Source organism: Stenella coeruleoalba (assembly GCF_951394435.1).
Source record: "Stenella coeruleoalba genome assembly, chromosome: 9".
In the NCBI taxonomy this organism is placed as follows: domain Eukaryota; kingdom Metazoa; phylum Chordata; class Mammalia; order Artiodactyla; family Delphinidae; genus Stenella; species Stenella coeruleoalba.
Window position 1 is genome coordinate 46,553,067 of NC_137155.1, and position 14,055 is coordinate 46,567,121.

Below are 14,055 nucleotides of genomic sequence, written 5' to 3' on the forward strand. Positions count from 1 at the left end.
GGTGGATGGACCTAGAGTCTGTCACACAGAGTGAAGTAAGTCAGAAAGAGAAAAACAAATACCGTATGGTAACACGTATATATGGAATCTTAAAAAAAAAAAAAAAGGCTCTGAAGAACCTAGGGGCAGGACAGGAATAAAGACGCAGACATAGAGAATGGACTTGAGGACATGGGTAGGGGGAAGAGTAAGCTGGGACGAAGTGAGAGAGTGGCATGGACTTATATACACTACCAAATGTAAAACAGATAGCTAGTGGGAAGCAGCTGCATAGCAAAGAGAGATCAGCTTGTGCTTTGTGACTACCTAGAGAGGTGGGAGAGGGAGGGTGGGAGGGAGACACAAGAGGGAGGGGATATGGGGACATATGTATACATATAGCTGATTCACTTTTTTATACAGCAGCAACTAACACAACAATGTAAAGCAACTATACTCCAATAAAGATGTTAAAAAAAGAAAAAAAAGGGACCGGATAAACAAACTGTGGTATGTCCATACAATGAACTAGTCAACAAAAATAAGGAATCAACTGCTGATACACACCTACATGAATGAGTCTTGACATAATTATTCTGAGTAAAAGAAGTCAGTCAAAAGAGTACCTACTGCATGATTTCATTTATATAACATTCTAGGAAATGTAAAGTAATGGACAGTGACAGAAAGCATATCAGTTGTTTGGGGGGTGGAGAGAAGCAGGAGCGAGGATGAAAAAGGCACAGGAGAAAACTTTTGGGGGATGATGAATATGCTTATTATCGTGATTGTGGTGATAATTTTATGAATGTGTATACATTAAAATTTATCAATTTGAATACTTTAAATGTGTGTCATTTCTTTAATACTAATCATACTTCAATAAAGGTGTTAAAAAAAATCAAATGACAGAGCCCGTTAACCCCATGCCAAAGAGCAAGAAGAGGAAATAAAACTGTCACTAGAAAACTCTTGTCGCCTGAGGTAAACTTCATAAAAAAACTTCATTAAAAAAAAACTTCACAAAAAAAAAAACTGAGTTTTTGCCGGGAAAACAGATATAAATAGGAAAATTCCTAACTGTTCCACGCAAGCAAGTGTAATTTACCAGTGTCACAATCTGTCTAAAAAATCTGTTAATTTAAGTGCATAAGGTAAAGTCTCTGCCAGTTCTAGCCCTTTTTTTAGAAAAAAACACAATGAAATATTGAAGAACTACAGTCTGAAATTCTCCTGAATAGTAACATACTATGTATTCAGGGTTTTTTACCATGATTTAAGCCATACTTCTTGGTTATTTAAATAATACAAATGGAAATAAAACATACAATGAACTACATAACTAAATAGCCAGAAATTTAGTAGTGTTAAAAAAAATAGTGTAGTTACCTGAAGTGTTAGGATATTACCTTGCCTTAGCAGTGTTGTGAGTCTGCAGAGAACTTCTGCATACATAGAAGGACACAGGCAGATGGCATTTAACCTAACATATAGAGACCCTTCAACCTTGAACGCCTACAGTAGGCACTGAAATTGATAGAAACCCATAGATACATGCCCAGGAATCTCAGAAATTCAAAATAAATAATAAATAAGTAAACACCCACTTCAGGATTCATTAGGTTGTATTTAGAAAGAAACGTAATAGCTTCAGAAAATACTGTAATAAAATTTTTCACATACTGAGGTACCCAGTGGCGTGTTGGTAAATGTTCAATAACTGGCTTGAGGGAAAGGGAGCAAGCCCTGGTTTGCAGCATTTGCCACTTTTTGTGGTGTAAATACCCTCACCGTGGCTGGTTTCGGGCTGATCTGAATTCACCAGAGCAAGCTGAAAGGAGCAGCACACAGTCGGTGCTCCTGAGCTTGAGCACAGCTAGGACAAGCACCCCACTGGAAATATCTCAAGTGTGAATATAAGCTAACTCCAACCCTATAAGACAAATAAACTACGTTTCTAGGAAATGCCTGTGTGTTTTATTCTTTGTGGATGACTTTTCAATTCTGAAGCTACCTTTTAACACAACTTCCACTTGAAAAAAAATGATCTTTAGGATGCAGGAGACATTACCCATCATCAAATATTTGACATTTCTTAATACTGAGGCATTGAACAAATCTGCTGTTTCTTTAACAGGAATCTTTACACATTCAAACTTGATTCAAATTAAATGCTAACTGTGAGTCCCCGAAAAGTGAAAAGGAAACAAGATACAACATTTTCATACTGATTTTAGACAAGGATTAACTTAAGGTAACTTGTTAGTCAAGGGGAGGATGGCTAGGATTAAGTTAATCATCTCTGCCGTCACAGAACTTGCGTGCCCCACCTTGCAGCAGAGGTGTGGGGATATGTTTGTCATTTTTGTTTTGGGGGAGGGCTGTTTTGTGATCATAGGAATTAGAAGGGGAGATCAAAAGCCATCTTTTTGTGGTGTTTTCCACAAAGAGACTTTCTTCAAAGCATAACTTCATAAGGAAAACTAACAGAAGGAAATAAACTTATCAAACTGGAAATTCAACAAAGAGGGAAAAAGCAAGAGCAACAACAGCTCCAGCATTTCAACACAACTGTAGCAAAGAAATAATAAAAGGAGTAACAAAAGAGCAGACATATACCCAAGTTCTGAGTCTGACTGCAGCTGGAGCACTGAGGGGTCTGTGTCCCACTGCAGGGTCCTAATCGTGCAGCACAAAGGAAAAAAAGAACACAGAGAATTAACAAAAGGGGAGGGAAACAAACCAAACCAAACCATGTCATTCATCAAGGCAATGGCATATACAATGTATACACAGAACATCTCCCCACTTTGTCACCCTGGCAACCCCCAGGAGCCAGGAAGACCCCGTGAATATCAATTGACAAGAGAAAGTGAGGGGCTGTCCTTTCCTTTGAACAACTGTTTGATATTGGAAGCTATGGTTGTTTTCATGGAAGGAAGCCCAGAGCTAAATATTCAAATATTCATCCACTCACACACACCCTTTTTGCTTTTGTTTCATTCTACACTGGAGCCTGATTGATTTCAGCATGTAAACTGCTTCATGTATACCCCAGAGCCCAGTCACACCTGGGAGCAACAAGCATCTCCCATGCAATGATGAGAATCAAATGCAAGGGTTCGAATGGGCCACAGCAGGAGCATCTGGGGAAGTCTGCCCAGGTAGAACACGACTGCAGAACCAGGAGAATAACTGGCTTCCTCGGGTCAGTTACTGCAAATACAACGCATTAGATTTCGAGGCTCATGGGTATTTTGTTGTTTCTTATTTATATATCACACCAAGATGGTGACCAACAATAATACCATTGTCTCTAAAGATGCCAGGGATATCTTACACCTTCTAAATATTTCACAAGAGATAGCACGAAGTATCAATAGTTACCAAGGTTACCAATAATTATCAATTTCCCTTGTTATTTCTCCATCACATAAAAGGAGATAAGTAGCTCTTCCATGAACAGACTGCACACAAGGACCTTTCTCAGGCAGGACCTTTAAAGTCCCTGCACGTTAAGTAGTTACAGGTGAGTCAGGCATAAAGTTACCTGGTAGACAACCGATGGACAGTAGGGACTTTGGGGTCAGGCATCTGAGACTCAAATTGTGCCTCTGGGACTTACCAGCTGTGTGACATTGGACGTGTTGCTTAAGTTCTCAACCCCTGCACCCTTTTACTTGCTCTGAGTGTGGCCCACAGACCAGGAGCATGAGCGTCTCAGGGAGTTTGATGGAAATGCCAAGACTCGGGTCTCACCCAGACTCACTGACTCCACGCTACAGTGTAATAAGGCCCCAGGTGATGTGATTTGTGGGCACCTTGAAGTCTGAGAAGCCCTGCTCAGTTTCCTTGTCTGTGAGGATTTCCCATGACTTATGAGACAATTCGTGAACTGGCTTGTAGCTATCTCCCCAGTTTATCTCTAAGTGCTGCCCCCTCCCTCACTGCGTCTTCCCTGATGTTCTTCCCCCAAAGAGCTGCGTGGCTCGTGCCTTTGCTTGTTTCTGTCTTTTGGCTCAAATGTCACCTGCCCAGAGAGGCTTTCCTTCTCTCACCATGCTACCCCAAGCAACACTTCCTTGTCACTCTTCATCCCGTTCTCTTATCCTGCTTTACTTTCTTCATAAAGTATCTTCACCTATGATTTTATTATACATCAGTTTATTTATGACTGTTTGTTGTTTAACTCTGGACTTAAGCCTCATAATGACAGGAGCAGCTATATCGCTACATTATAGGGATATATGCCTAGACCCATGCGTGGCATACACGTTTATATAATACAGTATTAGTTGAATGAATGGATGGATGGATGGACTCTCTCTGGATTTCTATAGGGACTACATGCAATTATACCTATAAAATACAAAGTAATTATTTGATAAACCGTAGCTGCTCTTACTATACCACATCCACTATAACTACTCCCAATGTTTCTTTGAGTCAGTGCCCCACGCATGTTAAGATCCCACCTAAGCTCCTCCTGTAGAAGTATCGGAATGCAGTTTCATAGCTTCCCTTATTAGTTCTGGTCATGCTCTTGTCCTCTTACCTAAATGCACTGAAAGATGACACCTGAAGTGAGAACACAAATTGGCCATTGTTTCTTCGACCAATGCTTCTCAAACTTTAATGCACAGATATCTGGGAACATTGTTAAAAATGCAGACTGTGATTTAGTAGGTCTGGGGTGGCCTGAGAGTCTACATTTCTAACAGCTCCAAGGGATGCAGATGCTGCTGGTCTGTGGACCACACTTCGAGTAGCAAGGTCTGGACTTAGATCAGTAGTTTTCAAATTCTAACATGGATCAGAATAACCTGGAGGGATTGTTAAAATACAGATGCTGATCCTCTAGCCCAGGAATTTTGGTTTCAGTAGTTCTGGGGTGGGGCCTGAGAATTTGCATTTCTAACAAGTTCCCAGGTAATGCTAACAGCTGACCCTGAAACCACCTTTAGAGAATGACGGGGCTAGATTATTGCTTCCATTAGTCAGCAGGCAGAAAGCATCACTGATCCTCAAATACATCAGTATCTAAACCAGTGATTAACTCAAGACTGGCCTAAGGCCCAGGCCGTTTTCAAACCAATTAAATCAGAATGTCTCTGGTGGGACCCAGGCATCTGGATTTTTTTAAACTCTCCAGGTGATTCTCATGTGCAGCCAGCGGTGAAAACTACTGCTCTGCACTCATTCTCTGTCCAAGGAAAGCAACTCTCCCTGGCTCTGCACGCTGATTCCGTCACCTCCTTTCAAATCGGGGAAGTAACCGAATCCATTACAGTGATTCGTCCTTGCTGTTCACGTATCACTGGGGATCAAACCTTTTATCTTTATGGATATTTCTTTGGCTATAGACAGAGGAGCAGCCTCTGGCTCTGGATCACTGTGAGAAACACTCCCTCATAAGGAATGGGATCAGCTCCTTTGCCCTCAGGTTTCTGATGGGACAATTTTATTGGCCTTTTCTCGTTCCTCCTAGGCAGGTGAAGAATGTGGCAGCTCCCAGGTGGTCACAGCTATTCTGTTATTTATCCGACGGCTCACCTGAACTCACTGTATCCTTAAAGAAGTAAAAACGATGATTCTCTCAAATCACTCACTTCAGAAGTCCACCGATTCGCAGTGTGGAGTTTGCATTTTACTCAGCCAGAACAACAAAGGAGGTCTCTGGCACTAACCCACAACAGTCCTGCCCGCTACCCCCGTCACGCATGTGTTCCCCAGTAAAAGAAATCATAGTCGTTGCCAGTAACGAGCAGTGTGGTAAGTAGTCAAGCCGAGGATGCTATCAAGTGTGCTAATTTTTTCTTCTCATTTTTCCCATTATCATCTGTGGAGTGGTCAGACTTACGCAGAATGCATTTTTTCTTTGAAAAGGAACTTAAAGTCAGTCCACTGAATAAACAATGTGTTTCTGAGGGTAGCCTAGGAATGTGTATTAAACGTTTGCTGAATTCCTTCTGCGCAAACTTGCAGAAAAACTTCCCTGTAGGTAGCAGCACCTTGGAGAGGGCCTCATCTCAGCCTAGGGGTCCTGGCTTGTGTTCTGGGCTCGGCTCCACTGTGTGTCATCAGGAAAGGCTGCTGTCCTTAGCAAAAGGAGGGTGCAGGCCTAGAGGCCCTTTAGGGTTCTTTTCTGCCTGATATGTTAAAACGTCAGATGACTATTAAACTGCCTTTCTGCTTTCTCTTCTCCAGCTGGAAAACTTTTCCTTAACCAACTGACATAGTTCTTACTTTTTAACCATCTTATCATCAACTTACTGTATCACTGAAAGTAAAATGATGGTTTCCCCACAGCTTCTTGGACAGTTTGAAATCTTGCCAGGTAGTTTATTTTTTAAATGAAAGAAGTAGTAAAATTGTAAGTAAATATATGTGAACTTAATATATTATCACAAAGTATTTTCATACAGAAATCACCCTGTTTACTACAGTAATTAGTTCTAGTTATCAGTCCTCTCTGGAATGGACCAATCAATGCATGCAGGGACAGAATATTTTTATAAAAATATTCATTTAATTGTTCAATAAATTCCTATTAAGAGCCTAATATGTAAACTACTGTGCTAGAGGATTAAAAGAACTCCTAAGGAAACTGCAATTCTTATGGGGAGATAAAACATATAAATAGTTTCGCGGAACAAGGCAGAAAGTACAACAAGCCCTGTAAGCACCACAGTCATGCTGTGGGACATGGGACTTGCACTTAAGAATCTCACATTTTAGTAAAGGAATGAGACCTATGAATATTTATACCTAATGATATGCATACTGATAATATATACAAGGAAAAAAGTAGTCCCAATCACTTGCCCAGGGCCTGGCAAAGTTTAAAGTTTCAGTCAATGTTAGCTGAAAAAAATAAGGAAATGCCATAAGAAAGATTAATACTAATGATAGCTATGATTTCCTTTCAATGAGTGTTTATTCTGTCCCAGCCAGCCAGGCACTGGACTACACTTTCATTATCCTTTGGAGGCCAGAGCAGGGAGACACCTTCCCTCTTGAAAAGATCAGAGATTCCATTCGACCGGGTTTTTGAAAGATGGAGCAGGACTGGGACATAAACTCATTTTTCATCAGTGCCTCGTTTATTTTAGGCAGCTGAGTTAGTCTACTAGTTCTAATAAGACTTCTAGATCTAGTAAGTTGTATTTTAGATGCCGATGTACCAATCTGTCATGAGAACAATAACTGACTGCCAGGCTGAGCAATTATACAAGCCTGACAAAGTCTTCTCCCCTTGAAGACCAGCTTCCTGGGAAGCCAGGCAACTCTAGCAGCATCTTTAGAATTAGAACACGTGAAGCTGAACGTTTAACTATTACGGCTTCTCCCTGTCCTACGCCCATGTCCACATTCTTCAGCAACACTAGACATACCTCCCTCACTTCTGCCAGAGCCTCCATTTCCCCCAATTTCTTGGGATCACCAACAGAACCTGTTTTGATGAATGTAATCTTTCTTTAATTCTGTCAATCAGATTTTGTTCAGTGTTCCTGTCTGGGAAACCATCTTGGTTTTGTTTGCTTATTTTTAAGAACTGTATTTGTCTGCTCTGATCAATTGTACGCTGATGTCTTAGGTTAGCTCTCTGAGGGCCCAAGGGAGGATCTCTTTCATATGGAACCTGCAATTTGCACAGATCCTGAATAACCCAATAATTCCTTACCTAATCTGGCATCATCATGGCTCTATGGTCCCATGGTTGGATCGGCAGTTCTGGACACACCGTTTAAGGTCACATTTCCTAACTTTGTTTCAAAATTCTAGGTACAGGAGCTTCCCACACCATGGAAAATAATCATTCAACTATTTGATCCTAAACATGCCACACAATGTAGGCTCTGGCATCTCATCTAAAAAGGCCTACCATGTAACAGTTAGTTTATAATTTGGGGAAAATTTGTTTTTCAATATTTCTTTAAAAAAAGAATAAGCGAAACGCCAGAATGCTTCAAACTCGCAGTGACCTATGAAAAGACTAACAGAACTTTATATTTTAAACCTTTTAACAATTCGTCACTATCCAGCTTCTTAATAAAATTCTCCCTACATTGGCCCAATATTATTTGCTCAGTTTCAGTTTATTGGATAGAGGGAAGTGAAAATTCAAACGAAACAAACAAAACAAAACAATCCCTGGCCCTCTGCTGAAAGTATAACTTAGGAGTAAAAGACATGATGTCTGTTTTGTGTAACCTTGTTCTCTGATGAGTCGTTAATTTCTTCCTGTTCAGCAGCAAGTTAGTGGTTTCTTCTTCCCATCTTTTTTAGACTCCAGAGTAGACAGCCTTGATATTCTTCCCTTAAAGAATATCTTTGCTCTTACATTTTTTTTTTTGGTTTTGGTTATAAGAAAGAGATGTCTGATAAATACTTGGAAGGCAGTAGTAAAGAACTGTCATTTGTAATGATAGTATTCAATGCGGCTGAGGCACGCTCATATACTGCTGGTGGCATTTTAAATTAGTACAGTTCTTTGGGAAAGCAATATGCCAATATGGAGCAAGAATCATAAACACAGAGTTACTCCAGGACTCGTTTCACTTCCAGGAACTCAGCCTACGGAAATAAAATAACACAAGCAATAATAACAAAAATGATGACGATGATGATAACAATGACCTCCAAATTATCAAATCCCAAGGCTAATTCTTCTTTCTCAGCCTTGATCTCTATGATTCTGGTGACTAGTTTCTCCTTCATAGCATGTTATTTCTTTTAGTCTTCCTGACCCTAAAAATCTTGTTTCTTTTCCTCCTCTCTCACTGTAACTTTGGAAGGGTCCTTATTCTGTCCATCCCCGTAAAGACAGACATTCCCCAACCAGGGTTATTTCTTCTCCCCTCACCTCTATGCTCTAGCTGTAGGTGATCCCAAAGATGTCCATCTATCTTCAGCAAAAAATAACCCCAACGTCCTCATCACCCTTGAACTCCAAGTCCCACCTTTTCACATGCTTTTTGGACATATCCGTCTGTAACACCAAAGCCATTTCACCCTTCCTTGTCTCATCTGTCTTTCCTTTCCTTCTCTATCGCCACAGTCCTCATTCAGACCTTCGGTCCTTTTTATCAGACCAATGGTTCCCCCAAACTCGTCTGCAAATCTTGAAAGCATTATAAAAATGCAGTGGCCCAGATCTCAACTCAGACCTGTGCCCTAGGTATCTGTGTTTTTAATAAGCTGCCATGTAAATTCAATAGATAGCCACCAGATATGGAAGCCAGGAATCTGAACTATCTCCAAGGCCATACTTGCCCCCCAGACTCTGATCTCTTTTCACACTGCCTCCTTCACATGCATTCTACATCCCATACTCTTCCTTCCCCCACCATTTTCCTTTGTTTTTGCCTCTCCCATTATCTGGAATGTCCTTTCTCCCACCTCTACTTGTCCAAAGCATAGGCACTATTTAAGGCCCAGCTCAAAGGCCTTGCTCTCTAAATATATTTGTCCTCAATAACCTCATTCACAAATAACTTGTCTCTCTATGAGACAAGAACGGAGAAATACCTGCACCTCTTATTTCAGTTCTCTTTGCCAACCTACAACCCATTTGACTCAATAGTAGCCCTGTACCACGCTTTAAGGACAACTCTGAAGATGGTCTAAAGGATGTAATAAGCACTGTTACAAAGCCCAGGGGCCTCAGCATGAAGACAAACACACTGTTAGTCCTACCCTACCTTTTTGCCCTGATCCTAGTAATTGAATTTCTGCCTTGTTTCTGTGAGAAATCCTCGCCTTGTGCCTCAGTCCTCTAACCACTGCCAGTGGTTCCCCTTGAGTAAAGTCCACCTTCTGGCAACTAGCCCAGCAACCTTGAACTACCTTGCTATTACCTGGGTCCTCATCTCTCCACTCATCCTGCACCCATCCTATTCAGTTTTTTGCAAGCTGTGCAAGCGTGCACACACGTGCACACAAACACACACATCAATAAACATTTACCTAGTTCCTAATATGTGTCAAGACTCTAGGTAGGATAGTAATGAATCAAAAGCACTTGTCCCACAAGAATATACAAGCTAATTATAGATGATCTGGGAATAATGCTTTATGACATTATTGCTCATCTCTATGAGTACAAATATTTAAGAGCTGTAACTACATAGAAACATTTCCTTAGATGGCTTCAAATTAAATATGTCAATTTACTGGAAGTGGGATCTTTAGAAGTAAGAAGAATTCCTCCATCTTTGTATTCCTTGCAGGACTAGCATTTATTGTGTGTCATACAATAAATTCTCAACTATTTACTGAATGAATGTGACGAATGAATGAACAAATGAATGGTCTTTTGCCTTTTCTGCAGATGGGTGTGAATTGTGAGGGCAAGCTGATTCCCAAAGAAATAGTTTTTATTTTCTTTATTAAAAAATGAGAGAATAAATCAGGGCATGTCTGCCTAACTCCCTTCATCTCTACCAAGCCACTTACACAGAACTCAGTCTTGTACGGCATAATGTCACCACATGGTGCCAGGAGAATTTTCAGGCTCACTTCCACACTGAAGAAGGACAGCCTATCTTGAAAGTGCTGACCTCAAGGCATGAATGGATAAAGAAGCTGTGGTATGCACACATATATATATAATGAAATATTATTCAACCATAAAAAATGAGGAAATCCTACTGTTTGTAACAACATGTATGGACCTTGAAGACATTATGATAATTGAAATAAGTCAGACAGAAAAAGACAAAACTGTATAATCTCAATGATAGGTGGAATCCAAAAAAACCAAACAAACTCATAGAAAAAGAGATCACACTTGTGGTTACTAGAGGCAAAGCGTGGGGGAGCGGGAATTAGATGAAGGGGGTCAAAAGGTACAAACTTCCAGTTATAAGATAACTAAGTACTAGGGCTGTAACATACAACGTGATGATTAAAGCTAACACTGCTGTATGATATACAGGAAAGTTGCTAAGACGGTAAATCCTAAGAGTTCTCATTGCAAGGTGAAAATCTTTTTTCTTCTTTCTTTTTTTCTTTCTTTTCTTTTTATTGTACCCATGTGAGAAGATGGATGTTAGCTGAACCTATCGTGCTAATCATTACACAATACATGTAGATCAAACCATCATGCTATGCACCTTGAACAGTGATGTATGTCAATCATTCTTCCATAAAACTGAAAAGAATGCTGACCATAATGCTAGTCTGTGCTGAGAATGAAAAGAAGTCCAGCTACCTTCTCTACCAATTGAACTTAGTAACTTTTGTTAGTCCCTGAAGCAACCACCTTGGAGCTCAAATTGTCATCTTCTTCTTTTCTCTTTAAGGTGGAGAGACCTCTCGAGGGCAGAATACCGAGCTCCCCTGAGTCCCACAGTTTCTCTGGACTCTTGTTCACATGTCTTCTCTTTCAAACAAATCACTCGTCACTAATCAGATAAAGAAAACAGTTTGGGCCAATGTGAGCACAGTGCCAAACAGAAAATCTCCAGTGAACGTCGTCCCCAAATTCTTCCTCTAAGTGCCATTTCCAAAAGTAATACAGTGAATAATAAGGACATTTTAAAATCCATCACATCACTCAATCTGTCAGAATCATTAACGTGATGTCAACTAATTAAGAATGACATTTAAATAATGAGTTAATGTTTTACTTCCCAGCCTCAATGATTTCCTTACTTTGGTCTAGCAAGGACAATGATAAAGATTTTTTCCAGTGTCAGCAGTAAAATTGGAACAGTGCAATACACACTCATACCAGGCTCTTTTTAAAAATCCTCTTTCTTCATTTACTGTGTGAGAATCTTCCCTCTGTTGGCTAAAGCCCTAACATGGAGCTCTGATACAGGCCACACTAAGCCATACAGGGAGTCCATCTGAGCTGAATTCAAAAAGAAATGCAAGACTTCCCATCACAGAGCAAGGATGTGTTTTCCCCAAATCTTACACAGAGGACCTGCTGTCAAGCAGGCAGTCTCTCTAGAAGAAATCTCAGCAACCCCTTGATAAAAATAGATATTTACCCTATAACTATAACCAGATGGGTATATACAGCACTCTCTGCCTGAGACAGAGTGACAGGATATCAACAATTTTTAACTAATCAGTCTACGTGCCACATAAAGAGAAAACCCTAGAGTGTACACTTTATTTTGATTTCCAAAGAGACTGACTTTTAATCAGCCTCAAATCAGTGATTTCAGTCTCCCTGAAGTCCAACTAGCTGGTAGCATCCTGTTGGCTTCTCTTTACATAATGATCATTTAAGGAATTTTGGATGCACAAAATCTTACTCGTCTTTATTAAATTTCCCCCAAGGTTTTGCATTATTGAATTGTACTTTTCTACCTTTACTAAAATTCCTCCTTACAGTCTTCCCTTTAGCTTCTGATTCATCAGGGAAAGATAGTGATGTTTTCACCAAAAAGAGTTAAAAATCCTTTGAGGTTCAGGTAGTGCCAGGGAATCCTATGGAGTTCAATTGTGGATGAAGTTAAAAGTCCTGAGGATTGGGCTTCCCTGGTGGCACAGTGGTTGAGAGTCTGCCTGCCGATGCAGGGGACACGGGTTCGTGCCCCGGTCCGGGAAGATCCCACATGCTGTGGAGCGGCTGGGCCCGTGAGCCATGGCCACTGAGCCTGCGCCTCCGGAGCTTGTGCTCCGCAACGGGAGAGGCCACAACAGTGAGAGGCCCGCGTACAGCAAAAAAAAAAAAAAAAAAAGTCCTGAGGATTTTCTGTCGGGCATTAAACCCATGTGGTCCCTGAGCACATTTTCCTCTCCTCAAATTACAAGAGAAAAGTGGTGACCAGGTGCAGCCAGCACAAGCTGACCATAAATAAATTATTCTAATTTCCTTATTTGTGAGTTCAGAGTTCACTAGGCAGTAAGCAGATCAGGGAAAGGCAGAGTTTATCAAATATCTGAATTTTACCCAAAGTATTTTGTCAACATCATACTTAATATTAACTATATAGAGACCTAATGTTCAAACTGAACAGGAAAGGATCTGCAGACATCTGTCCCAGTTCTGATCTGGAGTCCACATGAAGCTGGAAGCCTGAAAGACCTCTAATCCACTCTGTACCTTTGTTCCCCTGTTAAGTGTTTCAGAAGACATTTCTTCTGTTGCTACATCTAAGGTCCCCTTGGGAGGGGCTTCACCTCTCTAGAGAAAATCTATGGACATAAGCGTTTTGGTTAATAGGTGCTGATGGCTGGAAAGACAGGCATCAATTTTAAATATAACGGGATTATGCTGGGAGCAACTGGGGAAATTTGAAGATGGTATAGATACTAGATAAGATGAAAATGTACTGAAATGGAAAAATAGAGATACCTGAATAGAAAAGTAAGTTCAACAGTTTGTACAGTATGATATCATTTATCATATATATGATGACGTATATATTGTGTGAAAGAATATACACTAAGGTATTAAGAGTGCTAATGCATAGTCTCTGTAGGAATATGATTTTTTTCTATTTTTGCTTGTCTATATTTTCTAATTGTATAAAATGAACTGATATTGTTTTCTATAATAATAAGAGATTATTAAAAATAAAATGCGGTGGTACTTGAGTGTCCTTGATTGATTGGAAAGTAGAACTTAGTGATGGTGTTAAGGCTACAGAGGGTCCAAAAGGAAGACAAAAATCAACTGTATTACTATCCGTCCACCCCATGTCACTTGTCACAGAAGACAAGCATGAATAATCTCCCCTGTGACTGTTTTTTTAAGGAGGTTACGGGATGGGTGTTATTGTAACAAGAGATTGCACAATACGTTATCACACTGAGACACGTTTTACCCTTGAAATCCTTTTGAAAGTCTTCCTCTTGAATCAGGCTTGGGACAGTGTGTAGCCTATGCTCTGGTATACAGTAAACTTTATGATGTCAATACTCTCCTAGTTGCCACAGGCCAGTGCAGCCTCTAATTTAGTTTTGGAATCTCAGCCAAACATGAGAAAAGCCCTGGTGCAAAGTCCCCTGTGAGCCATCCATGTGAATAAGAATAAATGTGGGCTGAATGATTCTTACTTAGATTCATTTCTGGTTGAATACCTGAAGGTTAGGGATTAAGGGCTGGGCTAA

General features: G+C 40.3%; 1 protein-coding gene across 4 annotated transcripts in view; it reads right to left on the reverse strand.

Annotated features, from left to right (window-relative positions):
* DYNC1I1 (dynein cytoplasmic 1 intermediate chain 1) overlaps positions 1–14,055 on the reverse strand; it is a 340,153-nt gene that overhangs the window by 270,610 nt on the left and 55,488 nt on the right. For 3 of the 4 annotated variants that reach the window (XM_079932587.1, XM_079932589.1, XM_079932588.1), the window contains exon 5: positions 2,599–2,658. The exons of the other annotated variant lie outside the window; for it this stretch is intronic. In XM_079932587.1, the coding sequence (XP_079788713.1) occupies positions 2,599–2,658 (60 nt within the window). The remainder of the gene's footprint in view (positions 1–2,598; positions 2,659–14,055) is intronic. 4 annotated transcript variants of the gene reach the window in all.